Source organism: Numenius arquata, chromosome 9 (assembly GCF_964106895.1).
Source record: "Numenius arquata chromosome 9, bNumArq3.hap1.1, whole genome shotgun sequence".
Lineage (NCBI taxonomy): Eukaryota > Metazoa > Chordata > Aves > Charadriiformes > Scolopacidae > Numenius > Numenius arquata.
Window position 1 is genome coordinate 42,867,024 of NC_133584.1, and position 14,329 is coordinate 42,881,352.

General features: G+C 37.3%; 1 protein-coding gene across 1 annotated transcript in view; it reads right to left on the reverse strand.

Annotated features, from left to right (window-relative positions):
* The window catches only part of EIPR1 (EARP complex and GARP complex interacting protein 1), an 83,965-nt gene that overhangs the window by 65,325 nt on the left and 4,311 nt on the right, over positions 1-14,329 (reverse strand). Inside the window, exons 2-3 of the mRNA XM_074153388.1 lie at positions 5,761-5,844; positions 1,472-1,604 (exon numbers count right to left, since the gene is read on the reverse strand). Coding sequence (XP_074009489.1) covers positions 1,472-1,604; positions 5,761-5,844 — 217 coding nt within the window. The remainder of the gene's footprint in view (positions 1-1,471; positions 1,605-5,760; positions 5,845-14,329) is intronic.

Below are 14,329 nucleotides of genomic sequence, written 5' to 3' on the forward strand. Positions count from 1 at the left end.
ATAAAATTATTTGTTTTCATCCTACTTTCTAGAACAACACTTCAAAAATATATACAAATTGAATGAATTTAGACTGGTTAGCATTAAATGGTACATTACGCACATGAAATACTGGACTTGGTAAGTTCTCCTATCACCTTGCTGTTCAGTTATGTAGGGAAAAAGAGGTAAATTCTTTAAAGTGTTTCACACTATTCCATGCAGTACGACATTTTTTAAGAAAAAAAAATGCAGTCAACTCAGAAACGCTAGAGAAAGAAACTTGTCTTGGTTTTCTTTAAAAGAGACTTCAAACAACTTTCTCAGTCTCCTCTGAAACTAGCCAGAAAATTATTAAGACGACTTCAGAATTTCAGGCCCGATTACTGCTTTCTCATTTTTCTCCACAGATCACTGGCAAGGTGAGGAAGTTGCATCCAGCAAGTCAACCAGAGAGTAAGTAGTAGTCAAAAAACAGGCCAATGCAATTTCAGTGCTCTCTCAGTCAAAATAACCACAATAATTTTCAGTTTAGAAAAAAGGAAAAGCTCTTTATTACTTATCTTCATAATTGTCTTTAAAAGATTCACTTAAGATTTGTAAAAGAAAGTCAAATTTTATCACTTTTATTTCAACCCAGAAGAATCCTGGAGCCTTCTCTCTAACACAGCCACAAGGTTGAGCAGCAGGAATTCACATCTCTACAGCTGTCCACAGATGCAAAGAAGCCTGAAACTCACTGCCCTATTTTTTTATTCTTGGATTGTATTTCCATGAAAGAATGGACTAATATTTACTAGAAGAAATAATATTTATTCCAATTGACAGCAGAGATTACTTGCTTGTCAGGAGAGAAAAAGTACTCCCTTCCCCAAATGATGCCAGTGGATTTTTCAAGCCTCATGACAGAAAGTCTTCACACCTGCCCCACCAAGGAAATGCAGCAATCTCTAATCTCAACAACAGCTGCACTTAGTGTTAGGTTACATCAGGAGCATTTCTACTGTTTCTGATGAGATATTTAGGTAAGGATTTCTAGATCTCTGTGGTCGCACTTGCATTAAACTTCTGAAAAATAACATTATATACAAACTTCAGCTACAATTTTTAAGAGAGTCTGATAGTGACATGATGTTGTTTTGAAAGACATTTACTTCCACTTTCAAAAGCAAACATATAAAACAATAAAAAGAATGAAGGCTAAAACGTCAGGCATATATTTTATTTCCCAGGCTTTGCATGAATCAGGCAAGTAATACTTTTATTTTCTGCTTTTCTTGACATCAATGCAAAAGTAGACTTCTAAACAAGATGACGTAAGGATATGAGACAAATAAGTTATAGGTAAAGGCACAGAACATTTTTTTTTTGAAAAATGCCTGTGCTGATAATTCCAATTTAATGTCTTAATACATAGCTAGATGTTCAATCTTTGCACATTCAGAAATATCAAAACATTTAAACAAGTTTAACATGGTTAGAAAGGACTTACTTTTATTGTAGCAGGTTGCTAGCACACCTTTATCTGCAGGACTGGTACTAATGTGCCAAATTTCACCCACTTGATGAAGGAGAACATTTTTGTTTATAATGTTGTTTTCATCATCAAAATCTATGATGTGAATCTGCAAACACAATAAAAGAGAACATTAGGGTTTCAAATGTTTTCCTGTGTGTCTTAATTATACACGAAGACTGCACAGGACAATTTAATGAGAATTTTATAACCAATATCTACTTTAATTAATTGTTAGCATAACAATTTAGTACATCATTGATTTCATGCAGGATATGCTTCTCTAGAAAAACACAAGCAATTTCCCCGTTTTGAGGAAATACCATGTTTATTCTTCTCAGTTTTGCAACTTAAGTCTTGAAGGTGATTTTTCATTTTATAGCTAATAGTAAATAAGTCACTTGTATTGCTGTAAGAAGTGTTGAATTACAATAAACAGAAATAATAACGTTACAATCCTTAGTCTAAATATCTGCACTAATTCTGTATCCAAGTCATTGAATCCAAACATCCTACGAAGAAAGAAGGGGAGAGAGGAAAAGGACTGTCATTTGAAACAAATACTACAAATGTCAGTAAGAAACTTTGAGAGTTCACTTCAGCAGTCACATATCTGTACCAATTATAAATTTGTAATACTTTTTAAATTATGTGGAAAAAAAAAGTTGAACTGAATGATTAAGAAAAGCAATAATGTTTAAATGCATAGAAAAGATTTTAAAGACATAGAGCTAGTTTTGCTTTTTGTTTGTTGCGGGTTTGTTTTTAAATAGCTCTACATTACTCTCCTTTTTCCTCCCTTTTTTTCCTTAGTTGTTTTTCTATAGTTGCCTCAGAAATAGAAGAAATTGAGAAAGATCCTAGCCTGGCACAACATACACAAGTAACTTTACTCATGGGATTAATTCCACGAAGCTCAACAGAAAACAAATTCTAGAAGATCCACAATTTTTAGAGAACTGTATCCTCATTAAAAAATCATTAGCAAAGTTGGGTGAACAATGAAGAGAAAAAAAGCTAAAGATATCCTATCATAATGACTGAATTAAGTCTACTGAACTAACTACTGAATTACTGCAAACACCTTTGCTACACAGTATTAGAGAAAATTAGTTAGTGCAGCATATGGACCCCATAGATGAGGCTATAGAAAACAGCATCTGTAAGTAAGCTAAGCCCGCACAGAGAACTTTCTCAACACGGCTGTAGTGTGATGGTTAATGATACGTGTCATCATAACTCTTGTGGAACCCACCCCTTAGAAGTGACTAGTTTTATTACTGGTAACTAAACAAATGAGTTACTAATCTGCTTTAATTACACTGGGAAAGATTCCCACTGAACACAAGTCTTTGAGGAAAAAGTAGTGAGATTTGAATGAGAACAAATAACTATTTAGTTCTCCTCAAAATCTGGAGGAATTGCTAATTGCAAAGGAAATTACTAAGGAAGGGAGACTCAAACTAACCCATTTCAACAGGAAATATATCTTTTTCTTCAATTATGCAGTCTCCATAATTAATTTTCTTTTATCAGGCATTCATGGGCAGCAGAGACAAGAGAACTGGTTTAGTTCAGCCAATGCCCTGCTTTGTGCCCATACAATGCTATGCATTAAGGTAAACCATGACAATAAGTATTTTAGGTTCTAAAACACAAGACTGAAAATAACTTGAAGAGTTCTGAGAATGAGAGAGATGAGAAAAAAAGTGACTGCTGCATCAAACTAAGAACAGTATAAAAAGTCCCAGTTTAGCAACAATGTGAGCACTGAGGACAAAAGTTCCAAAACTATACTGTGCATCAAAGAGAAACTACTTAATTTCCAGCAAGTTACGAGGACTAAATACCAAGTACCATACACTGTCAACATCTCAAATATTGACAAAATATAAAATCTTACAAACATTTCCCTTTGCTTTGAAATACCAGTGTTAATGGCAAAATATTTTCACCAGATCTCCTACAAATGCCTGAATTGCTTCACACAGCAATGAACCTTAATGAGGCAGCAGTTCCCACGTCACCTGCACAACTACTGCTCTTTCATTTGCACCGCACCTGCCCGTGACCAGAAGGGAAGAAATGATGGTGCTGCGTAAGAAACCTCACACTGTGCAGTGCTCTGTCAAGCACTAGAGGTTGCAAGCCAGCTCCGAAGTTAGGTTAAGTAACTAAAAAAGTTTTTAAGCAAATCTAGAGAACCTAGTGCTGAATTAAGCAATAATGAGTTGAGGCCTAGAGCACTTCTTGGGGATTAGCGACTAGCTGAGAGGAGCCGATGGCCTGAGGCACAGCTACAGGCCAATAACCCCCAAACGTTTGTTAATGCCCTAGGAAGTGTCCTGCATTTCTATTATTAATGGTATACATCAGAAAAAGAGAAGCATACTCAAAGCTGAAATATGTGTAAATATTTCTAAAATTTGTAGTACATGACCAATCAACTTACTAAAACAGAACATTTAAATTATTGAAGATCTGCTGGATATCAACTGATAAGTGACAATCATTATCCAACTCCTTTTGTATCAGGATTTAATTAGTTGAACCAAGACATAAAAAAAAAAATGTGCAGAAATCACAGTAGGAAAATACACTATAACGAAATGTCTGAAGAACATCCGTGACAGCACAATGAAAAATATAATTGTGTGTATTTATTCTTAACTAAGTTTGTCTGCCCCTTCTTTTGTTACTGCTCTCACAAGTATTACCTGAAATGTAAAGAAACTGAATACATCATCTCCCTTATGCCTTTGAATATATTTTTCCTTCAGCCTCATCCAGTATTGCCATTGAGTAACAAACTCAAAACTTCACTGGAAATTGACAGCTCACATCTCCCAGATCTATGGTTCCGAGTTTATTTTGTGCAGTTGATTGCAGACCAGTTTCAGAAGAGTCTATGACTATCCTGTGGTGGGTGTTAGCCTTGGTTAACAGCCAGATTCCCACCCAGCCACTTGCTCTCCCCAAGCAGGACAGGGGGAGGAAACAGAAAGAATAAGAATGAGAAAGCTCATGGGCCGAGCTAAAGACAGGGAGATCACTTAGTAATTACTGTTGCAGGCAAACTTGTTGCAGACTTGACTCAGGTAAAATTAATTTATTGCAAATTGAAATAAAAATGTAATTACTCATTTGGGTAGTGGGAAAGAAAAAGTCAAACCTTAAACCAGCACCTTCTCTCCCCACTTTCCCAGGCTTCACTTTACTCCAGACTTGTCTAGGCCCCTTCAAGGGGCGTTTTCTCTCTGACTTCTCACTCTTTTCCTCTGCTTCAGTGTGGGGTCTTCATGAGCCACAGATCCTTCAGGAACATTCATCTGCTCTGTTGCAGGTGTTCCACAGGGTACAGTGGATACCTGCTCCACCATGGAGCATCTTCTGTTCCTCCTGACCCTGGTCTTGCCTCCGTCATTTCCTCTGCTGTTTCTCAGTCTTCACTCCTCCTCTTTCCATCCAGCATTTTCCCCCATTTCTTAAATGTTTTCACAGAGGTGCCACCAGGCCGACTGGCTCAGCTGTGTCCTGCGGCAGGCTCACTGGAACCAGTCATGTCTGGGACAGGGAACCCCTGGCCTCTTCTCACAGAGGCCACCACTGCAACCCTCTGGCTACCAAAGCCTTACCACCTGCACCCAGTACAGCTTTGCAGTTCTTCTGGCCTCAAGATCATCTTTCAGTATGAAGGTATTTACTGAAATTTAGTCACAAAAAATAAAATTGCTGCACAATTAGAAGTACTGCACTTTTAACTGCAGAAGAAACAGCCCAATAGGAATTGAGACACAAGTCACCCAAGTTTTAGTTTAAATTGTTGTTAAACTTATTATCAGAAATGACATAGCTGATTGTCAACAACTAATAATGAAAAATCCAGTTTATGAAGCTTCACATAGACAGAACTGTGCATGAAGCAGGAGTCCCATCAGAGGCAAACAAGGGTTGAAGACTTTTGTTTTACTTTACATCTCTTCTGTGGTTTAAAGATAGCTCCAGAGAATCTATAGATTTAAATTAACAAAAATACTTCAGTTCCTTTACTAAACCAATCCGATTTAGTAATACAATTTAGAAGAGTAATTTAATTTTCAGAGAACACACACAGCTTTCATTCACCTACAGTTCTTACCAACATCTTTACATTCTAGTCATAAAAGTTCAGATTCAACAGGGAGGAGAAAGGAGGAGGAAAGATATCGGAACAATGTTAAAAAAAGAAGAAAAAAATTACAACTGACATTTGACAGAAAAATTACCTGATTATCATATCTAAGAGACTGTGTTCCAACCAAAAATCTTATTGCATCCGTTTCTGCTGTCTGAGGTGTTAAAGCTCTTGCCTAGGGAAGAAGAAAGCCATTAGAAAAGTCCAATTAATACAATCCATTAATTTCAGCAAAAATCTTGAAGCTTATGTATCAATTATTATGGTAAGCATTACATTCTTACAACCTGCAGACTTTCCTGCCCTTTATGTTTTTTTGGTTACTACATTTTTTGTGCAGTTTTTCATATTTGTGAGATGCGTGGAACATACAGGTGCTAAATACATTATCTGCCTTCATTATAGCACTGATAACATCCAATATTATAGCAGCTCTTCCAAACTGATTCTCCTTTATCAACTGAAAAAACTCCAAAGAACAGTGGACAATTCTTAAATACGTTACCTACAATATCCAAGAAAGAGGCTGTTTTTACTGAAGTTTTCAGACTAAAGTTGCCTGTATAAAAATGAATTCTTCTTCTCACCACTAACCACCAAGTTGAGAAGAAAGCTAAAAACCAAACCCCTTCTCTTCCGCTCCAGGTCACTAGAGATAAGAATGACAGGAGAAATAATGACAGGAGAATCTGATGTCTGAATGACAGGAGAAATAATTTGTTATTTACCTATCAAAATCTTGTCATGATCTTATTATTTTGTTGTATTATCGTTAATGAGAATGCTAGACTGTCTTTCTCCTTCAGCTTGCAACAACCACAGTCTTGGAAGAAGCAAAACAAAACGGTTAAGGGCCATGGGAGACATTGAGGAATCAAGTACAGCTTGAACTAAAACCACAATTGCTAGTTTGCACTAGTCATTAGTAAAGACTCCCTTGGCTAATTTTGAATAAATGGAAGGTAAACTAACACTCAAAGGCACTTTTAGCAACTCTAAGCTAGCTGTGAGGAATATTCACTACTTCCCATTCAAAAGATACTCTAATAATATTGTTCCATATGAATTTTTTGTCAATACAGAAAAACAAACCTTTAAAATTCACATCCTATTTGTCATAAAATAGTTCCAATCTCTTCAGACACTAAAGCCTGTAGTGCAAGCAAATACTTCAGAAGGATTACATGTAACTGTTGAATGGCCCTTCCCACTGCTATCCTGGTGTGCAAATAGCTAATGGTTACATTCTGGATTCAGGAACATTTCACTTCAATATAGTCCTGTTTCAAACTTACATTTTAAAATTAGTATCAGAAAGATGACTAGAAGCTTGGAAGGGAATATTTGAAATACATTATATCACAATACATGAATTTAGAACAACTTAATTCTAGAATAGCAACTTGAACTGATTTGATTTTTCTTAAGTAAGGGAAAGCAATCCAAGCTCTTGTCTGGAAGTAAAAATAAGAACCAACTAATTTTTCAGAATAAGCTCTGAACTCCTACAGAGCAGATACTTCTTATCTTGCATCTGAAATGTGTGATTTAGACAATGTAATATTTTGCTTAAGATTTAGCATAAAAAGTTAAAAAAATGCAATGAGCTTGGTAAGTACAGCCTAGCAGCGTAACATTTATATAGAAAAAAGCACTAGAGAACATGATTCAATGAGTAGATTGTGTTCCAAACATACTCAAATGCAGATCAGAGATCAGTGTGAATCCATACTGATTTGTTTGTACTCTCCTATTTATGCAGCACTTACCTACAACAAGCCTAGACAGTGTTTCTGATTGACAGAAACAACTAGAGTTCACCGAGAAGACTGCAGAAAAGCTTTTCTTTTGTCTTGAACAGAATTTACATTTGCAGATCTTTGGCAAGAGCTCCTTTTCATTTCAGATCTGCTTTCAATTATTTTGAAGAAAACACGAGAAATAAGCCAACAGCTATGTATCTCTTTCAATCAAGCAAGCTTCTGTTGTTTCTATAAGGCAAACAGAAGAAGAGACCTCCAGGATCTTCAATACAACAAAGAAATAACGGGGGTTTTCACCCCTTTTAAAGCCTTTCAAGTAGGTCTTATCATGCTGCTTTCAAAAATGCATCAGGTTAGACACAAAGTGCCCAAAACAAGATTATATCAATACATGGTAATGTTTGTCAACAGCTTCTCTATCCCTTCTTTAAAATATTAAAAAAATTATTTACCCTTTTGCCGGGGGGGGGGGGGGGGGGGGGGGGGGGGGGAATCAAAGGCCTGAGGAAAATATTTAAACACATTTCACTACAAGAAACACACTACTGTTTATTCTTTGTCATAAAAAAACCCTACAATATACATAGAGTAAAAGGTCCAAACTCATCAAGCGTTCACAAATCGGGAAAATCCGATTCATGATAGAAATAACAGTGCAATGGACTTTCAGTTGTCTCCTACACAGATATATGTCTAATTTTGTCTACTTTGAGTCGCTTTTAGAGAAACAGAAGTTATTTTAACAGATGATTAAGACACTGAGTAACCCTTGTGATGAACAACAACTGAATTTGGAGTGCTGTCAAGATCAAGAAGAGTGCCTTAAGTTTGTCATGTTGTACTGTAACCTGTCAGAGCAGGTTGCAAATAACATCCTTCACAAAAGCCTCCTGCCTCATGATTGCAGCTACCAGATAGAAAATAAAAGAGAAGCAGTTATAATGAATATCAATTAATCTAAACCAATAGAGCATATTGTTTTTAGAGTCAGCGTCCACAGAACACTAAATTGCATATAGTCCCCAAAAGAGTTTACGACCTAACATATTAAAATATTATTTACTAAGAAAATTGCCGTGATGCATAGAAAATATCAAGAACACAAGATGTGAACAGTGAGAACACAAATTGTCCTTACACACACCATCACAGCAAAGCCCCACTGAACTGATGCTTCCACACAACGCAACAACACATGTAATTAGATAACTCCACTTTTAAAGAAGGCCTGAGACTAGCAAAAAAACTACAAGCAGGCAGAGATTAAAACATTGTGAATCACAAAGAACCTTTTGGTTACATGTCCAAATTTCACATTCAGCAACAGCTCTATGAGGAAACGTGCATGGTTTAAAGCAGGTAAAGATCTATAAAACAGGGGTGATACAGGGGCAACTTCATTGTGATTGATGCTCTAATCAAATATTTTAACAGTCTAGAAGGAAGTTTATAAATATGCAATCAAAATTCCACTCAGCTAACACAAAGGAATTCCTGCCTTTGGAAAGCAAATACTAAAGACTTCTCAATGCCATACAAGTCTGCCAAGGAATCTGAATGAACCATCCCTCCTTAGAGGCTTTTCCAAGTCTATGTATTTATTCTGCATAGTAGTCTGTAGCACCCCAGTTCTCATTTATTCCACTAAATTAGGGGTTGCACACAATCACAAAACAGAGGACCAAAGGAATGCAACAATTCATTCCTGTGTTTTCAGAAAAACAAAAAAAAAAAAAAAGAAAAAAATCTCTGTGGGTGACAAGAGTTGCTGAGCAACTGTTGCAGAGATGCCGGAAAACAGCATCACCATGCTCCAAAGGCATTCCTGACTAGTGCTCTGGACATCATAGGGCTGGACACTCTTATCCACATTGCATCTTTCAAGGTGACCAAATCAATTTGGAAAAAAGTTAAGGCTGAGGTAGAAAGGAGAGGAAAACAAAATATCTTGAGACTCCAGTGTAAAGAACATTGCACGTGCCTTAATACATTTAATGTGTTAATGAGAAATACTAGTTTCCACATGCCATGTTCAAAAGAGACTGAGGCTTTTTTTTTTTTTTTAAGAGCATGGTGGCCTGCTATAGTACAGTTAAAACTCATATACTCTTTTTTTAAAGCTTTCTAAAACAAGGTGTGAATTCATATGTAGAAATACAAAACTGAATAACCTATAGCAATGGTCACACTGAAGTTCAATATGAGTCAGGGAGACAGAATCTAGTTAAGCACACATAACAAGCTGACACTTTGATTTACTGCATCCTGAAGTACTTTACAGACCCATAAATTACACACCTAGAGAAGAAAAACCTTATGCATGCATGCAAAAATAAACATTTTAAAAGCGCTCACAACACATCATCTGTTCCCAAGATAGTACAGCTGCCATGCTTTCAGTAGCAGAACCACAAATTCTGCATGAACTTTGAACACGCAACACTTCTACCAAAGAATAAAGAAAGTAAAACTAATCCCATAGTGAAGACCACCACCTTGGAAGAACACAGATCAAAAAGAAAGGGGTGGGGTTGGTAACGACTCACTTAAGCTGAGTGTAGGAAGTTTTACTGGAAAACAAAACCTTAAATAATTTATTAGTTTCACACAAAATCAAAATCCTGTGTTCGCACTTCCCACTGGAGATGGAGCATCTCAGATTTAAGATTTCACACCACCTCTCCATATGCAAAGACATAAGTAATGAATGATATAGAAAACTTTTACCCTGCTACTATTGCTACCATGGAAACTGTAGCTAGTGCATATTGAACTAGAAAGCAAACATACATCACCTACCCCATTACCGGAAGCCAAGTCCCTCCTTTACTATGTGCGGTGAGGGATTAATTAGAGACACAGAAACATGACTATGCACTGCTGCACTACTGTCCACGCTCACTCTTAGACTGTATCGCTTCTTTGGTTTGACATTCTGGGCTTAAATTTTCTTTGCCGATCTGAAATGTAAGGGTATTTATTTTTGCCTAGAAGTTGGATCTTTGCAGTCAGACTACTTTAACTGCTTCAGCAGCAGCAGTTACTGCCCTTTCCCAATTATTTATCATTTAACTCTACCATTAAAGTGAAACATGGAGAACTCTTGTTTCACTGGAAGAAAGAAGTAAGAACAAGCAACAACAACAACCACCAGTGGATTAGTTTAAACTATCTATAGGGAGGGTATAGAAAAGACAGACTCTTCTTTGAGGTGCAGAGCAACACGATGAGATGCAAGGAACATATACTGCAACATGGGAGAATTCAGAGTAGACATTGAGGAAAAAATTCACCGTGAGGGCAAACACTGGAGCAGGATGCTCACATGCGTTGTGGAAGTCATCAACCATGAAAACACTCAAAACTCAGTTGGACAAGGCCCCTAAACAACCTCATCTATTGAATCTGCTTTAAGCAACATGTTGGCATAGGTGATCTCCAAAGTGCCCTTGAAACCTATGTTAGTCTGCGATCCTGTGAAACCCTTGCAAAGGAAACTGAGCTGGTCACGGAATTTGCACCATTACCATCAGCAGAGCTGTACAGACTGTAGCGGCAGCTTCTTTCGATGGGAGCTGACATAATAGATTTCCATCCATATCTCCAACACCCACTGGATGAGCACACCTTATTACTACAGTGCACTTAGGTTTGAATACAGCGAGTTGAGCAGAAACACAGTGCTGATGTATCCCTGATACCGTTCACTTCAGAGAGGTGACTCCACTATTGAAAGTTTAACATCGCCTCATGCTCTTGGTTAATCTGTGCCACAGAATTGAGTAATTTGCTAATCCACAACAGAAAAAAAAAAAAAAAAAAAGAGTACCAGATCCCAGAATTACTAGATATCAGAATCTCCAGCAAGTCTACAACTAAAATAGGCAATTAGCAGACTCATGCTAGACTCCATTGCCCTTAACAAAGATGTTGTCTTGCCCTGACAAGATGTAGAAAAGATACTCATCTGGGAATAGAAAAAGGAATATAAAATGGGTTAAAAAAATTGAAAAGGATTGAATATTGATATCATTAAGACTCCAGAGACTTATTCCAATATATTTTTAGAAGACCAAGTTTATACCAAATGAAGAAAGCCTTGCTACATCCATCTGAAATAGAACCAGATTAATATTGCTTGTTTATGGGCAAATGAAAGGAATAGCATATCACCTACCATGAACTGGCTACCAGTTTATAACAACACCTGTGAAAATGATTCACTGAAGAAAGGACTGAAAGTTTGGAACTTTATCATGCGCTTTTTTGAATCAGATTTTGTTGAGTGCATTGTGGGCAAGGGACAGAGATCCTGTTAATATGCAAGAGGCTGTCAAATTGCCTAATGAAGATACAGCAAAACATGCCTGAGAGGGAAATAAAAAAGCTGAGACGTATTAATCGAAAGAAATTCTGCCTGTTTCCTAGAGTAAACTTGAACTTCCAGGGAAAGCCATTCAGTCTAAAGCTACAAAGATCCAATCTCAACAAGAAAGTTTAAGATCAATCTAAGGCAAACTAGAAGGAAAAAAAAAAAAAAAAAAGAGTTGTCCTAAAATGTGGAAAGAATAATATTTTAAGTTAATGTAGAATTTAAATTATCTTCAAATGGCAGGCAAAGAAAACAAAACAAACCAAAACCAACAAAGGACTCATAGGAAGCTCGTAGGATGTTGCCAGAAGTTCATAGGATAGGTAATTAAATATGTAGTCTGATGTCCATGAGACAAGAAAGAAAACTAACAAGGAACACAACCAAATATTTTTACCCAGTGATGGTGATGAGGAACAGGTGTAGCTACACCTCAGGGACAAGCTAACCCAAGGAAAAAAACCTACCATAAACCATAAGGAAACAAAGGCAGGCTTGAGCAAAGACTTGAGCAAACTCCTACTAAAAAAAAAAAAAAACCAAACCCAACCCAAAAACTACAGGTGCACTCATCAGGAGAAACTCAGTCCCTGAAAAGCTATTCCTATCCAGCACACATGCTTAACAGATCCTACTGCATACATGATAATTATGGCCAAAAGAATAACAGGCTCACACTGAATTAAGACACAGCTTTGACACCACGTAAGCTAGTTGCTCCCTTGTCTTAGAAACAGGTCCTGAAACGCATCACATGTAAAGGCAAAGGACAACAAAGACTTAACTGCAAATCCACTGCAAAAAGACATTTATTTATGTAATGCAAAGGGCACGCAAAAACCTCGAATACAAGCGTGACAAACAGTAATATAAAGATAAAGCAGAAGAAACAAGAATCATTGTGGCACAATGCAGGAACGACTAACTGGAGACCTGGCACCATGTCCATGCCTACACCAAGGTCAGTGTGATGTTGGGCAAAGACCATCTTCTATCTTACCGTGACAATTTATACCACCTGCAGAATAATAAAAACCTCTCAGAGAAAGCAAAAGAACAGAGCCTGCAGAGAGAAGGGACCTTGACAACAGCAAGAGATGATCCAGAGGAACAAAATGACAAACCTCAAAAAGATAAAGAAGGTTGGTCTGAAGTAAGTGCTTCATGCAACCATAATACACTGAATCTCTACACTTTGTTCATAAGCTCTCCTGAAACTTTCCTTTCTCCATGTCTTTTGAAATACCACCCAAATACAAAAAAAACCAAACACTTTTCTAATTACACTGTTACTACTTAGGGCATCAATGGGCAAAGAAAAAAGCATCAGTACTTCAACATATATTTTGTCTTGCTCGTGCATTATGCTGGTTTGGTATCAGCAAACAAAAAAATATACACTGACCCAAACATTTGAATATTTGCATTAAGTGTAACATAATCAAAAGAATTTCTGCAACCCATGTATCATTTGAAATTCATACAATCAATCTGTAGTAACAAGCAGTGAACTTGCAATACAAAATGTAAAGGACACAGTATTTGGCTTGCAGTCCCCAAATCTGAATTTAAAGTTATTTGGCCATCTGCTTATGCTGAAACCCAGAAACAGTATACTGCTACTTGGGAGGGTGGGAGCAGAGAAGGGAATGGAAAGGGGGCTGGCTTTGCTGATGCCTCATTCTGGAGGCAAAATACAAGGTTTCCCCCTCACCCTCCTCTAGGGAAGCCGTAGGCTGATAACATCATGAATGTTATTTTTGCCTTCTGGCATAATTTCAATTTTCAAGTAGGTACACTTTGATCTTTACTTAGGCAGGACAGCCTAGTTCCTCCCATCACAGCAGGAGACCCTCTATCATCGACTGTAATAAGCTGCAGTGACTCTGAGTGAAGAGGCTGGCAGCACACATGCCCAGGCGACCTTTAGTGCTCTCAGACAGATGCGTTCTCCAAGCCTTTCACAGCACAAGAATTCCCACCACTACTGTATTTAGTGCACTGACCCTATTCCAAAGGCTGACAGATTCTGTAAACCCTCACAGCAACAAAAGCAACCCTCACAGAAAACCTTGCATAGCACAATCATCCTTAGAAATCCCATGTTCACCCTGTCACTGTTCATTTATCATGAACCATAATGTTAACAATCATCTTTTAAAAGTTTCCTTCAAGTTCATGTAACTATGTCTTCATTTTGTCATTAGCCTGTACCATAGCAAGATCCATCTGTACCAACATTACCAAGATCCTGCTAATTCTTTGAGGGTCCTAAAAGAAAGAAATAGTTTCAACCCAATCTACTTGTTTTATTATGAAGATCTGTGGGAGATTAGTTAAGAGAGTTTAAGAGAGTTTCGCCACTTAGCTATTTCCCTGCCCCCTCCCCCCACAGTAGAGCTTTAAAGCTAACAATATGTTAGACTGAATTTCCACAAGAAGTCCTTCCAACCATAACACTGCTCTCAAGAAAGTCTCAAGAGGCAAATAGGAAAACAAGCGAGAGAACAGACACTCAGCCTGGA